General features: G+C 36.2%; 1 protein-coding gene across 9 annotated transcripts in view; it reads left to right on the top strand.

Moving 5' to 3' along the window:
* Positions 1-21,315, top strand: part of KALRN (kalirin RhoGEF kinase) — a 1,044,937-nt gene that overhangs the window by 680,780 nt on the left and 342,842 nt on the right. For 7 of the 9 annotated variants that reach the window (XM_074214684.1, XM_074214682.1, XM_074214689.1 and 4 more), the window contains 4 exons: positions 5,771-5,890; positions 13,016-13,234; positions 16,034-16,183; positions 20,659-20,773. In XM_074214684.1, coding sequence (XP_074070785.1) covers positions 5,771-5,890; positions 13,016-13,234; positions 16,034-16,183; positions 20,659-20,773 — 604 coding nt within the window. The remainder of the gene's footprint in view (positions 1-5,770; positions 5,891-13,015; positions 13,235-16,033; positions 16,184-20,658; positions 20,774-21,315) is intronic. The other 2 variants (XM_074214685.1, XM_074214688.1) reach the window with 1 other exon arrangement.

Here is a 21,315-nt window from a genome sequence, read left to right on the forward strand (position 1 = left end):
ATGCAATTTCATCCATATAAGGGACTCCTGTTATATAAAAATATCCCCCCCCCATTGATATAAAATAGCAACCTTTTGGTGACTTACTGTTGTTCAGTTGTTTAAGTCCTGTCTGACCCCTCATGAATCCATTTTGAGTTTTCTCGGCAAAGATATTGGAGTGTTTTGCCATGTCCCTTTCCAGCTCATTTTATAGATGGAGAAACTGAGGTAAACTGGATTAAGTGATTTATCCAGAGTCACATAGTTCAATAGTGTCTGAGGCTTATTTGAACTCACAAATAGGAATCTTCTAACTTCAGGACTGGCACACTATCCATTATACCCCCTAGCTTTCCTGGGAAAAGTAAATGATTCTTATCACTCTGCCAAGAATCTCCAATGAGATAGAGGTGTCCTCCCACACCTATATATACCAGGTTCTTCAGACAGAATGTGCCCAAAGCTATATGAATAGGTGGGAAAATATCAGTTGAACTTCTGTGTGTTTGAGTGGAAGGTTATAAAGTAGGAAAAAATAACTCAAATTGTGTTTGTAAGATAGTGAGCAGAGCTTTCAATTACATCCCGGAAAGGAGTGATTATATGCTGCTTCCTGAAGACATTGACCCAATATGTCACAGCAGACTAAAGGCCAGATGAATGCCCAGCTGGGGGATGTCATCAGGAAGGTCATCAGAAACAGTGGGAACATTATACCACTATGGTTACAAAACCCGGGTTACGTCAGCAGCAGACATATTCTGTGAATCTTTCTGCCTGTTACATGTCATGAAAAACATAACAGCTGAAGAAGGTCCAGAGATAGCATGCTAAAAGGAAATAAAGTGGCCTTTTCAGACAGAAAAGGAAAGGTCAAAGCTAAGTATAAAATCACAAAGGGGTAGAGAGAGGATGAACCATCCAGATGTCAGCCTAGCACAGCACAAAGAGCATAGAGATACAAAGAAAAGAAAACAGACAGATAGACAGGCGCACGCGCGCACACACACACACACACACACACACACACACACACACACACACACACACACACACAAACAGATACAACCCTGCATTCAGGAAGCTTCCAGTCTAATGAGGAAGACAACATGCAATCAACTATGTACAAGCAAAATATAAACACAATAAATTGGAGAAGATGGCAATACTTTGTGGGGGATAAGGTAGCCTTCTAACAGATGTTGGCATGAAACTTGAATGAAACTAGAAAAGCCAGAAGGCAAAGATGAAAATAAGAGCATTTTAGGCATGGGCAATGGCTAACAGAAGGGCAAGGAGTCAGGAATTGTGGTATATTGTTTGAGGAACAATGGCAAAGAGACAAAAGGTAATAGATCACTGAGTATGTGGAGGAAAGTAAGGCATAAGAATACTGGAGAGCTGGGAAGGGTTCATGTTATGAAAGGCTTTGAAATTCAAATAGACTTATAGTTGATCCTAGAGGTAAAAGGGAGACACTGGAGTTTATTATATGGAGATGGAAGGGTAACATAGTCAGACCTACATTTTAAGAAGATTGCTTTGGCAACCAGCATAAAATAACCTAGAGAGAGAGAGAAACTTGAGACTGACCAGGAGACTATTGCAGTGGACTGGGTGTGAGGTGCTACAGGCTTGCACCAAGATGGTAGCAGTGTGAGAAGAAAAAATGTATGTGAATGAGAGAAGTTGTAAGGTATAATCTACAGACTCCAACAACAAATTGGAAATGTGGGGCGAGAGACAATAAGGAGTCAAGAATGGCACCAAGGTTTTAAGTCTAAGAGGATGATGATGATAGGAAAATTCCCTTGACAATTAGAGGGAAACTTGAAAGAAAGGAAGCTGCACAGAAGTCAACAAGAATATGAAGTGAGAAAAAGTCATTAGATCTTCCATTATTCCTAAACATAAATGGAGAAGATTTGGTTACCAGTTGATGAGGTGAGTAGAGGACCTGGCCTGGAATCAGAAAGATTCAACTTACTAAGTTCAGATCTGGTTTCAGACACTTCCTAGCTGTGTGACCCTGGGCAAGTCACTTAACTCCATCTGCCTCAATGTCCTCATCTGTAAAATGAGCTGGAGAAGGAAGTAGCAAACCACTATAGTATCTCTGCCAAAAAAAAAAATCCCAAAAGGGGTCACAAAAAATCAGACATGATTGAAATGACCAAAAAATGTACCTTAACTCTGGAGATAAAATACCATCTTCACCTCAAATACACAAGGAGTTTACTTTCTAATAAAGGATACAACAAATCTATAAGTAAATACATACAAATCAAATCCAAAGTAGGTGGAAGGTTCCCTAATATTACCTATAATTCTGAATCAGTGATCCAGAAACTAATAGAAGAGTATCACAGCAGGTTCTCTGTCTCAGCAGCCACCAACCTAGGGTTTGGTTATCTTTTCTATGGCCACAGATGTAGGAATCTACTCCTCATAATTTAATGGAAAAGTTTTGCTTGTGATAAGAATTGTATTCATAGTCCTCTCTCTCTACAAAGAAAGAAGGAGATACATCCTCATATCTCTCCTTTAGTGTTTTGTTCAGACATTATAATTTCACAACCTTTAGTTTTGGTTGTTTTGTTTTTGTTCTTTTCATCTGCACTGTTGTGGTCATTGTATATATGGTTTTGCTTACTACTCTGTATATCAATTCATAAAAATTATAAAAATATAGGCATAGGATTCATAAGGGTACAAATACAAAAGCAAAAGGTTCTAGGTGTGTTGAGTTACCAGCATATAATATGAAACAATGTTATTCTTAGAAATCATCTAGCTCAAGTTCTTTCTTTCCAGTCATCTTTCCCCTAGGTCAGATCCACTCTTGGGATGCTTTAGAAGTCTATATCCTCTTTTTAGTTCCATATGTTTCTACACTTGGGTCCACCTGAGTTTTCCCTGAAACCTTTTCTTGAGCAATTGAAGCATCACCAGATTTTTCCTGGTTCTTTAGTTTCTACTTCTGGCCTCAATAAACTTATACTCCTAGAAACCTGATTCCTAGACAGAGCTAGAAACTAGGAACTACCAATGATTTGCCCCTGGACATTAAAGTATGGAGGGTACAAAAAATAAATGTATGTTACTACATCAACATATGTTTTTTTCATATGATCTATAATTTCCAATAGAATTCTCAGTTTAACAAACTGATTCCATCTGTAGATCTCTGATCTTAAGAATTCTTGTTATTTAGTCTTTTGAGTTATGTCCTTCATGACTCCATTTGGGATTTTCTTGGCAAAGATACTGAAATGGTTTGCCATTTCCTTCTCCAGCTCATTTTTCAGATGAGAAGCTGAGGCAAACAGGGTTTAGTGACTTGCTCAGGATCATGCAACTAGTAAGTGTGAGGTCATATTTGACTTAGGCCTTCCTGACTCCAGGCTCTGCATGCTGCCCACTGTGCCTATGAATTACAAAGTTGATTTGAAGAACAATTCCACTGCTTTACCATATTATTTTTCATACCATGCTTAAGGCTTATTATTTCTTATGAATCCTGAATAAAGGGCATAGAGTCTGGTTCATAGTATTATTAATAGATACTCTTTGAGTGATTGATTGAGTGGTTTGTTAATTGATCCAGATCCCCAAATTACAGGTTAGGATTCTTCTCCTAGATTCATAGATCTCTTTTGATCCTAAGTATCCGAAGAAATATTTTTTATAATTATTATATATTCCTGGTTATGTATGTATCTCTTTTTATTTGGGGGAGCCTGGGAATGGTAGGTAAGCTGAGATTTGGACCTATGAAGTCTCTGGTAAAAAGGAAAAGTAGCATTTCTTGTTTACTAATTGCCAGCTCACTATTTACCACCATCTCTAATCATCATATATAATGGAATCTAACTTACAGACACAATCATCAACATCATGACCCCACCACATGGTTATAGGTCCATACAATTGGGAGTTTTTAATGAGAGAATTTATCCCTTGAAATATAAAAGAAACAGAATTTTAAGGCTGAGGATCTTGTATATACCTTGTACAACTTGCTCATAGGAAACTGAGGTGCAAAGAAATCAAGTGACTTGCTCAGGGTCACACAGTTAGTGTCCAAGGTAGGTTACAAAACCAGGTCTTCTTGACTGAGTCCATTCTCTAACCATTACAGCATGCTACTTCTGAGTCTTTTAGTTCCTTAATGAGAATAGTCAAAAAATGGAAACAAAAAAGTATATGGGATCATGTAATAGATTAAATAGGGATTTAGGCCTGTTTCTTTCATTCTGCCATTCCATATCCATTTACATGTTTTTAACAGATTTAATAAATATGTTGTTGTTGGAGTCAATGATCTGCTTCTAAATCCAAAAGCTGATAAATGGAGACAATCTCACATAGTGGCATTGAACCCTTCACATTCTCCCACAAGTCACCCCTGAGGGCTTAGCTGTCTCACCCAGACTTCTTTGGCTTCTACCTTTAACAACTAATTTCCTCTGCTCAGAGGAAGAAAGATTATCCTAGTGATGCATCTGGTGAGAATATTTTCATATATATATATATATATATATATATATATATATATACATATATATGTATGTATATATGTGTGTGTGTGTGTGTGTGTGTGTGTGTGTGTGTATTAAGAGATGAAGTTGTAAAAGAGAACTGTGAATCTAGCATGCTTACATGTGTGTGTGCCTCCCACACTTGTATTTGCCATTTCAAGATAATTAGACACTGCCCACCGGCTTTAGGAGGGTACAGCAATAATCCTGAGGACTTCATCCACACAATATGAGGTTTTATTTTCTGGAACTAATGACATCTTATCCTACTTTCTGCTACATCAATCAGAATAACATCTCCAACCTAATTGGATGACTTCAGTGAGGTTGGAGTTACATCACGTCTAAGTAGCATTTTACATTTTATGGACCTCTCTCATTCCAACAGCTCCATGAGGTGAGTAGTAGAAGGATTATCTCCTTCTGAAGATGAGGACACTGAGAGAGATTATTTGACTTATCTTTGGTCATATGGCAAACACACTGATTAGCTATGCTGATGATGATTACACACAAATGTGTCTGCCCTTAAATTTGAGGCATAAGAGGATTATCACTTGTCTGAAAGAGAAAGGTGTCTTTCCATCCTTTATCTTAAAAAGATGAAGGGGAGAAAAGCCCTTTTGTCTGATGAGTCTGAAACAAGCTGCAAAACATGCTATTTCTACAATCTCTAGGCCCGTCACTATTCCTCACACCCTACTCCTCCTATAGGACCAGGAAAGCAATGGATGGATTTTATTTCAACATAACATTGAGAAGAATGAAAATGCATGAATTGACCATTTATTGAATACTTGTTATTTGTAAAACACTGTGCTGGGGATTACAAAGAAGAATAAGACATGGCCCTTGCCCTCAACAAGATTATAATCTAACAGGGGGATACAACAGTTTCAATTTAATGCACAAAAGAATATGTCATAAGATAGATAGATAGAAAGTACTATAAAAGTGAAGAGAAAGCTTCTAGTTTGGGTGACTGGGGAAGGTTTCATGAAGGAAGTGAAATCTGAGTTGAGTTTTGAAGAATAGGGTTTTAATAGCTAGAAACAGAAAGACATTTGAATGATTCTGTAATTTTTCTAGACCATGGAGAATGAAGAAATTAGATTCTTAATACATATTTCTCAAATAAATGAATTAGAATGCCCAGACTATGTGAGACTGAAATAACTGGCAGGATAACTGCCTCAGTGGGAATCTGTCATAAGTTAATAAAATATGTGCTTATCCTATTCCTCCAGGTCCTGGGTTGGATCCGCAATGGGGAGTCAATGTTGAATGCCAGCTTGGTCAATGCCAGCTCTTTGTCGGAAGCTGAGCAGCTTCAGCGGGAGCATGAACAGTTCCAACTAGCCATCGAGGTAATACTCATATCTGAACTTCAGTGTCCTATCTTTTGTCCACCATACTGATCCCATGTTAGATATAGAGTTCCCTGAGTTTTGGGATGGTTTCTTAAAAGCATTTGAGTGAAACTTTCACACTGGGATTTATAATCTTCCTAACAACCATGAAAAATTGATAAAGAAGAAAATTCAAGTGTTTTAAGAAAACCTAAGGTGTGAATAGGCAAGTTTATAACTATTCATATTTCAAAATGATGCATCCTTTAGACTGCAGGTCCCCTAGTACACTGTGGAGAAGGGAGGCCTATGGAAATGCCCAACTTCTCTGCTATATTTCTAAATATAACTGCATGACTGAAAGAAAGAAACTTAGAAATATAAAGCTGAAGTGTGTGAAGCTACTGCCAATTGACGATTAATCAGAAAGGAAGATTGGGCATCTTAAAGTTATGATGTACATCATTAGGAAAATGGGATGAACTTCTTGAGTTACATTAATGTTCCCACAATATGTTTCTAGTAAAGTTAGGTAGGTCTCTATTTCTCACAATAGGGATTTGGAAGTAGATGATAAACTTTTAATAACTAAGATGAGCTAGCATTGATACAACTAACACAGACAGAATTAAAATTTCAGGAATGTGCTATTAATGCCAGAAAGACACCAGATTGGGTTTTGAGGGAAAATAGACTTTTAAATAAACTAACTATATCCATAAAATTCTAGTACAAATTAATTTTGATGTGAGTTAATGACAAATAATGCTTGAAATTAGTGTCTCTTCATCCATTCCAAAGAGATTTGAATTGATTACTTTGAGGTTATGATGGAGAGCAAGGAAGACTAGGAAATGAGGTATAAGGGCTATATTTAAATAAAGACATAATTCAGTACAAATGGGAGAAGGAAGGAAGAGAAAAATATGTACAAACTCTTCTTATTAATCACTGAGTATTGAACTCAATCTCTTTTGGAATATGTAGTAAATGTGAGACTTATCTTCTTCTGGAAAATAGCTGCCAACCAAAATTCCTCATGAGTCAATGAACAGGGAAATAACATCATGGTTAAATTCCATTTTAGTGTAGTTTCTTGGTAGTTATTTGATGATAATATAGATAATTCTGGTTCATATACTATATACCCTTCTCTGATAACACAACTAATTGTCACTACTAGGTTTTTATGCATGTAGTTTTTTCAAAAATAAAGCCTTGATATTCATAGAAAATGACCTATTTTTAGAATCTGGCAGTCTGTTCTCCAAGGGAGACTTAAAGTATGGATACTGAAAGAATGTTGAAAAATCTTACGGGAGCAGGCAGAAGCTCTTCCTAGGGTGGGTAGCCAACACTGTCCAGTTGTCATGACCAGCACACCTTAAGGTTTATTCCCCATGTGTCTTTTTGGACCAAATTCTCTATCGTGGTAGAAAAAAAAAATTAACAGTGCTCAAAATTCAAGTTATGTTAGGAGGAGTTTAAAGAGTTTTGTTTGGTTTAATTCACTTTGATGGTAGTATTTGGGGAATTTGCCACAATTACTGATAAATGATTCAATTTGACTACTAGGCTTGCCAAAGAAAAGTCAAGTATCTCACAAGAGAGTTACAATTTCCAGGGCCCATCACCCAGAGGAATCATAAATTTATGGAACAAGTCTCACTGATTCTATTAGTGTCCAAGGTGTTCCGTCTGATGTAGCTTCAGAGAATCAAGCTCACCTAGGAGGTTTGCATAGACAGCTGAGTTTTTAAGCTCATTTTTATTTCAAACTCTCTAATGCATTTTTAAACATAAGCATTACCACATGAACAGTAGTTAAAGCAGCTGGATATTAAATCCAACTGGTTTGCTTCAGATATCCTCTTCTGCATTCCTAGCAACTATTGTTTCTCCTGCTAATGAGTTTCTCAAAGCTGTATTATTCAGAAACATTCCTGGCCCCCATTATAGGCTCATGGTTCGGATGATCAGGAATTATAAATAAATGCAACAAGACAGTGAAAAGTTGAGCAAGCCAAAAGATATGGAACATGGGCCAAGTCTTTTTTAAAAAAAAATTGAAGGAAGAAAATGACTGCAATAGTTACTAGATGATAATTAAATTAAGGCGCAAGGACAGGACTGAGTTCAAGCAGTTCCCTGGGCAAGAAGGCATGAAGTCCTCTGAAGCTATCTTTGTCCAGATTATGTTAAGACTTCTAACTAGCATTCCCCCTCTTAGATGAAGGTGCAGGGCATAATGTCAATTATTTGCTGGTTTCTCACATAAGATTCAGAACTGAAAGGCAATTTTAGGCTCACTCAGTCTAATCCCTTCATTTGGCAGATAAAAAAATTGAGGTCCAGGGAGCCCAAGTTCTTATGTGAGTAAAAGGTAGATTCAGGAGAAAAATTTGCTTGATTATTATTATCCTTATTATCAATAAGTACTTAGTTGGCCTTATATGTAGGGCACTGAACCAGGACCTGGAAATAGAAAAAATAGACAAAATTCCTTCCCTTAAGGGGCTTACTCTCTAGTTGGGGAAAGGTGAGACATACACTTAAAAAGATAAGAATCAATACAATATACAAGGTAGCATGTGCAATATGACAAATGAGGCATACAAGAACAAATATTATAGGAGGTCAAGGGAGGGAATCAATACCAAGAGTTGGGCTCTTTGAGGATAACTTTATGGAAAATTTAATACTTGAACCAAAGACTAAGTAAGCCTAGACTAGTAGACAAAGGTGTAGATGTGGAATCTTGTCTGGCTGGAATAGAGAGTTCATGTAGGAGAATAGGGGGAGATTGAAAAAAATAGTAAATGGGCTGGAATGCCAATAGTATTGAACTTGGAGTTTCAAGAAATGGGTTCAAGTCCTGGTTCTGGTACTTAATGCTTATATGACCTTCAGCTATATTGTCCATAAAATGAAATTAGGCAAGATTATCTATAAGGTCCTTAAAGGAAATAAGGAACAACTTGAGATTTTTGAGTTGAGGGTCGATATGTATGTTTTGGAAGATTAATCTGATAGTGATATATAGGGTGGATTTAAAGATAGAAGAAATGAAGGAAGGAAAGCCAGTTAAAAGACTATTGCAGTCATGAGATACTAAACAAGCATGAGAAGTAGGAATATGAAGGTAGAAATAAATGAAGGATATTGGGAAAACATAATTAATGAGACTTGGTGACTGACAAAATGCTATCCTATTCTTTATTTGGGAGGGGATGGAAAGAGAATAATCTCTATTTACTTTTATATCATCAACAAGTAAAAAAGTCTGAGGAAAAAATGTCTGACTTCATTTTTTGAAAAAATCTAGCTCTGTATATTCCATTTTTTATTTTTTTAAAAGTTATAAAAATGCAAAAAACTCTTGGGGTCATAAGAATAGTATAATCCTGAGACATTTTGAAGTCAAAAAAGAAAGATGAGAGAGCTCACTCAATCTTTAACGTGAAATGGAAGCAAGTTCATTTTCTGAGGATATAAGCCTCAAATTGGAACCTTGAGGAGAGAGGAAGAAGAAACTGGAGCAGCTACTTTGGGATTCTAATCAGGAGGGAGAGGATGAAGAGGCTAATAAAAGGATTTCTAAGCACCAGAGGCTCAAGTGAAGATAGATAAAATGAACTTGGTTTAAATTCAGTAATAGAAATTCTGTGATTTTGTTTGCATTGAGCAGCTTGGGAATGAAAGTTGGAAAGAGTGGATAGTTGGTGTTATTTAAGGTAACTAATGAGAACAGTAGAGAATCATTCTAGGATACCAAGTTAGAAGCAAAGTTTAAGCCAAATACAAAATGATGACAATCAATAATCAATCAATCAAAAAGTACTTCCTATATTCCTACTAAATGCTAGGTATTATGTTATAAGAATAATGATAATAATAATGACAAACAATAATGTGCTCTAAGGATTGCAAAATATTTCAAAAATATTATTTCATTTTATCCCCACAATGATTCCAGGGAGAGAGGGTACTATTATTATAGACCATGAGAATGATAGAGATTAAATGATTTGCCTAGGATCATAAAGGCAGGGTGAATTTGAACTGAGTTCTTCCTGATTTCAGGTCTCACTTTCTATTCACCATTTTACTTAGTTGCTTCCTATAAAGAAAGAAATAATCCCTATTCACAAAGAGTTTATTTTTTAATGGGGGATACAGCAAGCACATATAATTATATTAGGGAAGTACATTATGGATGGTGAACCATTTTTATAACTTTTTAAGATTCCTTTTTTTTTTAAATTTTTCAAGGCAATGGGGTTAAGTGGCTTGCCCAAGGTCACACGGCTAGGTAATTATTAAGTGTCTGAGGTCAGATTTGAACCCAGGTACTCCTGACTCCAAGGCCAGTGCTCTATTCACTGCGCGACCTAGCCGCCCCTTTTATAACTTTTTAAAAAATAAAAACATGGAATATACAGAGCTAGATTTTTTTAAAAAATGAAGGCACAGACCCTAGAGTCAGATGAATCTGGCCTCAGACATTTACTAGCTATGTGACCCTGGGCAAGTCATTTAACCCCAAATACTCCTCTCTCACATCTCACCCGCCCAAAAGAAGAAGAAAATAAATTCACTGTAAAAGGCAAAGAAGAGGAATGATGGACTGGAATAATAAGGAGTTGAAAGACGAAAAATTATGACAAGGGTGAAGAATAGGTACAGTTGATATGAGAGAACAGGAAAAGAGCAAGGTCAAAAGCTCTGGTGTTCTGAGTTGATGAGAATATGGGATATTCCCAGAAATGGTATTGAAGGTGAAAGTCACAAGTTGTATTATGTGGATATAACTGTGTGAGATCAGTCTGTTTGATAGGCTCCCTGTACTCTAAAAAATTATCCCTTCTCAAATGTGAGAATGAGAATTAGCACATAAGTGCTCTTTGGATAGAGCCCTGGACTTGGAGTCAAGAAAATCTGAGTTCAAATCCAGCCTCAGATGTTATATGATCCTGGGCAAATCATTTAACTTCTACCTGCCTCAATTTCCTCATCTGTAAAATGAGGATAATAATAAAACCTCCCTCTAAGGGTTGTTGTAAGAATAAAATTAGATCTTTATAAAATGCTTAGCAAACCTTAAAGGGCTATATCTGTGCTTTAGAAAAAGGAATGGGCATTTCTATAAGTCTGTTCAGTAATGTCAGAAACAGTCAATAACAGTGATCCATAAGCTATTTTAGTATAGAACTGCAACAAGTTTTAAATGCCAGGTTGTTTTATCCAGTTACCTCCTTACCACTAACAAATGGTATGTACTTAAGAGAAAGATGACTAAATTTGATATATAGTTAGTTTCATTGTTTGCTTCTGTCCAGGAAACATAACAGTAAAAAAAAGTGCTGGTTGTGGAATCAGAAGATCTCTGTTCAAATTCTACCTCTATATTGTCTATATATCCACAGGATCAATAGAATGACTCATTTTTGTAGTGTTTTAAGGTTTCCCTAGCTCTTTGCTTGCATTAACTTAATGAAGGAGGTAACACAAGTGGTATTCTACTCACTTCACAAATCTAAGGGATTCAGTATCAAGGTATGTTAGCTAGTAAGCATTGAGGCAAAATTTAAGACTAAGACTAGTGAATCTATGTCTATTACTCTTTCTCCTATACTTCAGTGCCTCTAATAACAACCTGAGCCAAACAGCTTTAAGAAAATCAATTCACTGGGGCAGCTAGGTGTCACAAAGGATAGAGCACAGATCCTAGAGTCAGGAGAACTGAGTTCAAATTTGGCCTCAAACATTTACTAGCTATGTGACCCTGAATAAGTCACTTACCCCCAAATACCTCTCCTCTCACACATTCCTCCCCAAAAGAAGAAGAAAATAAATTCATTTTATAGGCAGAGTCACTGAATATATTTCATTGGCAAATATAGGTGATTTATTAAAATGATGTCTACTTCCTGGAATCATCCCAGCTACCACTGTTTTCTATTAGTGTGGACAAGAAATGAATATAAAGATGAAGTCCCACAATAATTAATAATCTTTTTAAAAATAACTGACTAGAATTTTGGACTATACCATTGGCTTTCTTGGAAAAAAAATCAAAATGATGGAAATTCTTTGGAATGGCATTTGAAGGGAGGGAGACATTTACCCAGGGAATAACCCAGGGCAAAAAGTGTCAGAGAAGGGAGAAGGTGGAGGTACAGATTAACATATAGCTTCTTTGCCTCCTTCTCTGGGGTGTGCTGGTAAATTGCTATCAACTGACTCTCAAAAAATCACACATATGGAACCTTTTAAGTGTAATTTGAACTATTAACATTTTCTCCATCACTTTCTTAAATGTAGAGAACCATCAAAATAATAAATCAAACATTGATTTATAACATTTGCCTATTTCCAAGGCAATACTCACAGTGAATACTCACAGTGGAAATTTAACATCTGGGCTCTTGGAAGCTGGTATGATCTGGTTCCAGCACACCTGGCTCCCCTTCCCATCCCAGTAAGCAAAATTCTCCTTGAAAACCTGTGATCATATCATGCAAAGGGATAGGGAGTTCAAACCCTGGGATATTCATTCACATATTTTTATATTGTAACTCAAGGGATGAGTGAGGAGATAAGAGGAAAAAACATGATCAAATGGAAAGAGTCATGTCTCTGTAATCAGAAAATCTGGGTTCAAATGTCATATATGACTGACTATATTAATGTCCTTGAACAATTCAATTAACCTCCCTCATTTGTAAAATGAGGAGAGGGTACTTGTTTAGTGAATTAGCCAAGGCACTATTTGGGGTTTTCTTGGTAAAGATATTTAAGTAGTTTGTCATTTCCTTCATATCATTTTACAGATGAACTGAAGCAGATGAGGTTAAGTGACTTGCCCAAGGTCACACAACTAGTATCTAAGGCTGGGTTTTGACTCAAAAGTGAACTAGGAGGCATCTAATTACCTTCCATTTCTAGATCTATGATTTTGTGAATGAATATCTTTTTTTAAATGTCTATGAGTAGTAGCAATAGTAACGAATTGTAAAGTTAAAAAAGTCATTTAAAATGTTTAACTTTTCTGCATCTTCCTGCTCACACCTCACTCCACCCCTCTCCCATATTACACCTGGGTCATCCCCATGAACCTCTCTCTCCTCCCCTCATGCCCAGTCCCTCTTTCATGCAACTTCCTTGCAGAAGACGCACCAGAGTGCACTGCAGGTGCAGCAGAAGGCAGAGGTGTTGCTCCAAGCCGGGCACTATGATGCTGACGCGATCCGAGAATGTGCAGAGAAAGTGGCCATGCACTGGCAGCAACTGATGCTGAAGATGGAAGACAGGCTCAAGCTGGTCAACGCCTCTGTGGCCTTCTACAAAACATCTGAGCAGGTAAGTGGAAGCCACACAGTCTGTCACCGAGGCAGAGACCAAGTCTCTTCTTTCTTCTCCTAGCTCCTAATACACAGCTTGCTCCAGACAGTGGGACAGCACAATAAGGTAGAGAGAATTCTGGCAGAATTCAAAGGCTACCCCTACCTCCCACCCCCTTGTGGCCAGAACATCTATTATTTATGTTCCATAAAACTGGAAGGTAGACTGACTGGGTTATTTCTAAACTACCTTCCAAATAAATATAAAGATGTATTCCCTATTATTTTATATTTAATAGTTTTATAGTTGTTCTTTGTTTTGATATGATTTGGCCATTTCCTGACTTCTATCTGATAACAAAAAAAGAATCAGGCAACAAAAAACACCATGTCAAAGAGCATGTATGACCACCATCCCCATCTCTCCCCGCCCAAGAGGGGGAGAGGTGTGTTTCAACATCTAGGAATGAGATTGGTCAATATAATTAATCAGAGTTGGACTATCTCTTAGTGCTTTTAATAGTTAGTGAAAATGTCAATTAAATGATTTCACATGTAAAATTGATAATCATATTGCTTACAACTTTCTCAGTGGGTAGGGGAGGGGTAAGAGGGAGAGAATATTAAATTCAACATGTAAAAAAAGAACGCTAAAAGTAAATAACTTTTTAAAAAGAACACAAAAATTCAAAACATAAAAATACAAGTGGACACCAGTCAAAAAATGTCAATGGTCAACCATCACCAAGAATGTCATTATCCTGTGTATATTGAGGCAGCTAGATGGCATAGCTCAAAGAGTGTTGGACTTGGAGTTACAAGACTTTGCTTCAAATCTGGTCTCAGAAGCTAGCTGAGTGAACCTGGCTTTCCATGTTACTAAATATCTCTCAGCCTCCATTTCATTTGGAAAAATGGAAGCAACAATAGCATTATGAGAATCAACATTATATATATATATATATATATATATATATATATATATAATTTTGAAATTCTGAATGGGCCATGTGAGTCTTAGCTGTTATTGTTATCATTTTCTTCAGGCTCACTCTGGCTTGAAATTTTGGAAAGGAGAAGGGTAGGTGATGATACCAATATCTGTTTACTTCTTGGGGATGACCCAGGTATAATATGGGAGAGGGGTGGAGTGAGGTGTGAGCAGGAAGTTGCAGAAAGTAAAAAGACATTGGTATCATTACCTACCCTTCTCCTTTCCAAAAGTAGGTGAACTAAATATAGTCACTTAGAAATACTTCCTCTCAAGTTCCACAGATGGGACTACAAAGTAGAAATGGAATGATCTAATAATACTGATTCAGTATTTTCTGAAACTGTGACCACCCCTTTCAATGGATGAGACTGATGCATGCTGAAGAGAATCATCCTTTATTTCTTGGAATACCCAATCTTTTCAGTCATGTCCAATTCTTCATGTTCCAATTTGAGGTTTTCTTAGAAAAGATACTGGAGTGGTCTGTCATTTCCTTCTCCAGTTCATTTGACAGATGAGGAAACTGAAGTACAGAGGGTTAAGTGACCTACCCAGGGTCTCACAACTAGGAAGTGTCTGAGGTCAGATTTGAACTCAGAAAGATGAGTCTTCCTGACTCCAAACCTGGCACTCTATCCATTGACACTTAACTGCTCTATATCCTTAGGAATTCACAAGGAGTTTGGGGAAGGGGTGGGGAGAATGAAGATAAGAAATAAAGCTCATGAAGAAGAAACCAACAAAACACATATAATAATAATAATAATAATAATAATAACTAACATTTAATTACACTTTGAGGTTAATAGATTGCTTCATATATATTATCTCATTTGATCCTCCCATCAACCCTCTGAGATGGAAGCTATTTTTATACCCATTATAAAGAGAAGGAAATTGAGACTGAGAAACATTGAACAGTGCCCACTCAATTAGCAAACATCTGAGGAATGATTTAGTACATATAAGTGGTATGAGTTTTCTTTAGAAATGGAGGAACTGGGCAGCTAGGTGGCACAGTGGATAGAGCACCGGCCCTGGAGTCAGGAGTACCTGAGTTCAAATCCGTCCTCAGACACTTAATAATTACCTAGCTGTGTGGCCTTGGGCAAGTCACTTAACCCCATTTGCCTTGCAAAAACCCTAAAAAAAAGAAATGGAGGAACACTCAGTTGAATGGAGTTAATTCAGAATTCTTATGAAAGAGGTTATAAAGTAGGGCAAATTTTCACTGAAGTCTATCCATTTGAGTTGCTCTTTAGCATAGTGATATATCTGAAATATAGTTTCTCTTCTGGGTGATATTTAGGAATCATTCCTTAGACTAAGTTTAACAAATTCAGATCGGCTACCTGTATGACCTGAGGTTTTATGTGCCTATAAAACATGTACTTTTAAGTCATGAGTCTTCAGATCTGTTCAGATTTCCCCTCACTGGGACATATATTTGCAGAGAGAAAAGGTATCTCTAGAGAAAAAACTAATTGACTGGTTTGGGACCCATAGTCTAAGATATCTAGAATCATGGGAAGGATATGGCCCTGGGCAAAGTTGTAGAGTAGAGGAAACTGGTCTCAGATGTCTATTTTACTCCTCTCTTAATTCACATCTTTCATCATACCTCCTCATAGTTTCTTTATCCCCTTTAAAAGTGGCGTTAGTTAAATTTTTATCCATGTATATTCTTGGGGTGATACTATGTAAGTGTGAAATTATTTTATGAATATACTGTGTCCCCAACTAAACTTAGTAAATTCCTCAATAAATGTTTATTAATGAACTATTTTAGTAATTCACTCAGCTACTCTCTCCTTTTCCCATTAGGTATGCAGTGTCCTGGAGAGTCTAGAGCAGGAATATCGGAGAGATGAAGACTGGTGTGGTGGACGGGATAAATTGGGACCAGCAGCAGAGATTGACCATGTTATTCCACTCATCAGCAAACATCTGGAACAAAAGGAAGCTTTCCTCAAGGTCAGATCTTACTTCCTGAGCATCTCTTCACTCTTTCAATCCCCCCCCCCCAAGGAAATGTGATAATTTAGGAAGAAAGCTTTCCATATAAGATGCATCAATTCAGTGTATAGTGCTAGTCATCATTATTTTTTAGTTTCAGTTTGCCAAATTATTACTCCAGTTAAATATTTTGCATGTAATTAGCATTTGCCATTACCAGGTAGAAAGTACCTTCTGATAACTAAACTTTCTGTATGGGTGGTTAATAAACCATATGAACTAACATAATTTTGTGTTCATTAGTGCTTGCTCTTTGAGAATAACCTTTTGTAAAAGTTAAGTATAACTCTTATCCAGTATTAATTTAAACAGCACATAAATAGATGCTAAACCCTTTAGGGCAAGAAATATAAAATATAGGTACTTTTTCACAAATACTTATCTCTTATGAATCATTAATTTAGTTCTGGCTTTCCTTTGAAGTATGAGTAAAATTAACTCATCTAGCTTCTTTGAACATAGTCAAAACTTCCCCGTGGTGTGTACATATTTCCAAACTGAGGATTTGAGGAAGATTTTGTATGGAAAGTCCTTGAAAACAATTTACTTCCAGTTTTTAATCACTCATCTCTGAAAAACTTCTCATTGCCCGCTTACAACTTCCAAAAGAAAGTCTTTAATTTTTTTTTTTTACTGCCAAGTACCTCTTTTTGACAAGAGAAATTAAAAGGAAAAAATAAAATAAAAAAATAGTAAAGTGATGTTGATATTCTTCACAAGATCCATTTTCTCCTATCTCTCTGGATATTTTTGGTTGTATTTTGTTTGAGGAGACTTTCCTTTAGCCCACTCTTATCTGGTATTTGAACTTCCACATAATTGGTTTCCTTATCACCCACTTCTAATTGATCTAACAGTTAGATTCTATCTATTCTATCTCCATTAAAGGATGGATAGATATATCTAGATCAATAGTACAATCAATAGATAGATGCTAAATGTATAAATATAGATATTATATATAGACCTACCAAAATATAACATTTAAACTTTAGCTACATAATTTGTAAGAAAGATTTTTAATAGAGATACAGTATTTCTTTTCCTCATAATATCAAAGGGAAATACTCTTTTTTAAAGAAGAAAAAACTAAATTGCTTTGGTCAGATGCATTTTTGATACTCTTAAAATAGTAAGCAGTAGGGATTGGATGGTAAATGAATGTACAGATGTAAAAAATTGCTTCCATTTACCCATTTACATCTATCTGCTCACCCTGGATTCCTTTGACTTTTGAGATACTATCCAGCTCCTGAATCCATTAAAGATGACTAGTAGTCAGTTTCTTTCTGCCAGCCCAAATAAGTAGTGTCATTCAAGAAAGGTCACTGCTTCCAGCTAGGGATCCAGATATGAAACTGTGTAGGAGATTTTTTTCTCATAAGGACATGAGAGTGGATAGAAAAGTAGTAAGTGAGTTTCAGTACAGATGAGTACCAGATCATGCACTGGAGGAAATGAGCCAAGCTCTTTTTAAGAGGATGGGCTCTGGGCTGTCAATTATGATTCAGGTAAAGGGATTATTGCAGTCATTGCTGACTTTTTCTGAAAGACATTAACCTGAAGTACCACCATAAATGAAAAACTAATAAAGTGTTAGATGTCTCCAGGAAGAGTATTTGGATAAAAAGATATATAAAATATGATACTAACCTTGCACAATACAATGATGTATCTGTCTCTGAAATGTTGTAGGCTGTTCTGATCATCACACCTAAAGAAAAAGCTTAAAGGAGTAGTAAATAAAAAAGGCATCAAGATGAACAAGTAAAAACATGATTAATATGGATCTACAAATGTCTAACCTATATTAGATTGCTTTCTGTTGGGGGAGGGAAGGGAGGAAGAGAGAAAAATTAAAACTCAAAACTTTGCAAAAAATATTGGTGAAACTTCCATGGCATGTAGTTGGAAAAACAAAAAAAATATTTAAATTTTTTTTAAAAAAGATGATAGATGGACTAGGAGAGCTTCTAATAAGTATAGGCCAGGAAAATTAGGAGACTTTAGTTGGTAGTCCTATAAGAATAAAGATGAATGAATTTATGATTCAAGGTCAAGCATATGACGAAAGTCTTTGGGAATGGAAGCAGAATGGAGGTGTGTAGAAAAAAAGTTGTTTAACAAATAAAAGGAAATACTAATATCCTTAGGAGAAGAAAATGATATAGGCCTGTAATGTAATAAGCAAGTTCAAGAATTCGGGCAAAAGAATGGATTCTATGTAATGAGTTATTAAAGAAAGCTCAGGTAGATCCAAGAAAATGTTGTATGCAGTAGCAGCAATACTGTATGATGATCAACTGTGAAATGACTTATATATTCTCAGCAATATAATGATCCAAGACAATTCTAAAGGATTTATGATGAAAAATCCTATCCACCTCCAGAGAAAGAACTGATGGAGTCTAAATGTAGATTGAAATATATATTTTTCTTTATTAGTTTTTTGTTTGGTCTTTGCTTCCTTTTGTAACATGACTACTATGGAAATGTTTTGCATATCTGCACATGTATAATCTATATCAAATTGCTTGCCTTCTCAAGGAGGGGGAGGATTTGGAAAATTATTTCAAAAGTTAAAATTGTTTTTACACATAATTGAAAAATAAAAAACATTCATATATGCTTATATGTATATCCATATATCAGCCAGGTAGCACAATGGATAGAATAGAGTCAGGAAGACAAGAAAATTCATCTTCCCGAGTTCAGTTATGGCCCCAGAAACTTTCTAGCTGTGCAACAAAAATGAACTAGCGAAGGAAACAGCAAAACACACCACCATCTTTGCCAAGAAACCTCTAAATGGGTTCAGAAAGAGAAAGATATGACTAAAAAGACTAAAACACAATACATGTATACATGTATTTATCATGTGTATAAGCATGTTCACATAAATACAAATATATGTACATTATAATAATACATATATACTTAGATATATGTACATATATATAAAAATAAAAAACATTAATGAAAGGTCTGATTTGGGGAGGGCAAAATTTATTTCTCCTCCCCTCCCCTAATCTTAAGCACACCTAGTGTATATTATAAATATTCTTGTATCACCTTGTTTCTTCTTCAGCTATACAACCTTAAATTCTACTGAACATCTCATAGTAGGGAAACTTTCAGGTTTGTAGATTTGTGGTTGGGGTAGAGATCCCTGTGTTGAAAGTCAGAATACCCAGATCTCCCCCACTCAATTTTTTTTAATGTTTTCTACATTCTTTTTTTTAAAAATTGGAGTTCCAAATTCTCTCCCTCCCTCCAGTCCCTCCCCTACCCATTGAGAAGGCAAACAATGATTCTCATTATGCATATGAAGTCATGAAAAACAACTTTCCATAAAATTAATCATGTTGCAAAAAAAAGAAGAAAAATAAAGTGGAAAAAAAAGTGCCCCCCACTTATTTTGTCACTTTCTTGCCTGAACAGCAGATTCTCTATTTGCATATTAGAGAGAACGTTCTGTTATTCCTTCTGCCACCTACAATGAATGGGAAGAGAAAGGAAGAGAAATGATGTACAGAGATAAATTGAGAAAATGTCATGAATTTAGTAGTAGAAATAATACAACATAGTGAATAACTGCAAAATTAATTTCTATTTTGATTTATAATGTATGTGCTACTCTTTTCTTTTCACCAGATTTACTTTCTTAATTATGCTTAAATCAGGCTAATATTAAAATGAGTTTATGTTCCTTGAGCTCCTGCTAGCTGACTGATATTGGAAAAACAGTCTAGTGGAAGGTGGGAAGCCATATTAATAGTGAATATTTACAAAAGATACTTTTCACCTTGGCAATCAGGAGCAATGTAAAAATTGTGAATTGTACCCAAATGATTAATCTGTATTGGTAGAGGGCATTCTCATACTAAGAATGCATCACTCTAATGACATTACCATTCCCAGTATAGATCATGACTATATTGTTATGGCTAATATGGAAATGTCTTGCATGACTGCACATGTATACTCTTTATCAAATTGCCTTCACAAGGAGGGAGTGGGAAGAGAGGGAAGGAGGAAGGGAATTTGGAACTCAAAATTTTTAAAGGTAAGAATGGAGAAAAAATTTGTTTACATGTATTTGAGAAAAAATTAAAATAAAAAGTCTATAGTGTTAGTTTTAAATTGGTAAGAGGAGGACCACCAAAGATGTTGCCGGATAAAAAGAAGACCCTGAAAAAAAGTAGAGCTTACCATATCCTCAAACCTGAAGTGATCTCAAAAAAGTTATTTTGTCCAACACCCTGCCTCAGGGCTGCAAGATTTCCCATGAATTTAGAGGGGCTCCAGGAGCTGCAGTCCTCCATAAACCTCAAGGTCAAGAGCATAAGCCTCTGGTGAGCATGTGTCCCCTCTGCAGGGGTTTCTGTTTCTCCATGACTAATGGAAAGGGGCATCTTCTCTGTCTCTCTTAGGCATGCACACTTGCCCGCAGAAATGCTGAGGTGTTTCTAAAGTACATCCACAGGAACAATGTCAGTATGCCCAGCGTGGCCAGCCATACCCGAGGACCTGAACAACAAGTGAAAGGTCAGTGCCCACCCTCCCAGCCACCAACCACATGAGCTGCATGGGCCACTTTCAAGGCTGTGCTAACAACTCAAACCAGCTCTTGAAACCTAATTGTCAAATTGTCAATGTGAGAATTTACACTTCAGAAATTGGCAAATATGACAAATCAGAGTTTGATTTATTATTTTGTTGATTGTCTAGACTTGAGGAAGTGTTGGAGGAAATATTAAAAATGCAAATTAAACTTAGAAATGTGTCAGACATATGTGAGTGTATAAATATTTGTAGAGCTGGTTGTTAAACATTTATCGGAACATTCCTGGTTACTGTGAAACTCATGAGTTTATTGTGAGGAAAGCACCTGATAAATCTCCAAGTACTCTTAAGTATGAGTTGTTATTATCATTAATGTGATTATTATTATTATGGCAGCATCCTATTGCTGCCATATATCCATCTATGTGACTTTAAGCAAATTACAACCTTTTTTGCAGTGTAAAATTTCAGCAAAGATAACTAGGTGGCTCCTAGGATACAATGCTAGGTCTGGGGTCAGGAAG

Source organism: Macrotis lagotis, chromosome 1, assembly GCF_037893015.1.
Source record: "Macrotis lagotis isolate mMagLag1 chromosome 1, bilby.v1.9.chrom.fasta, whole genome shotgun sequence".
Lineage (NCBI taxonomy): Eukaryota > Metazoa > Chordata > Mammalia > Peramelemorphia > Peramelidae > Macrotis > Macrotis lagotis.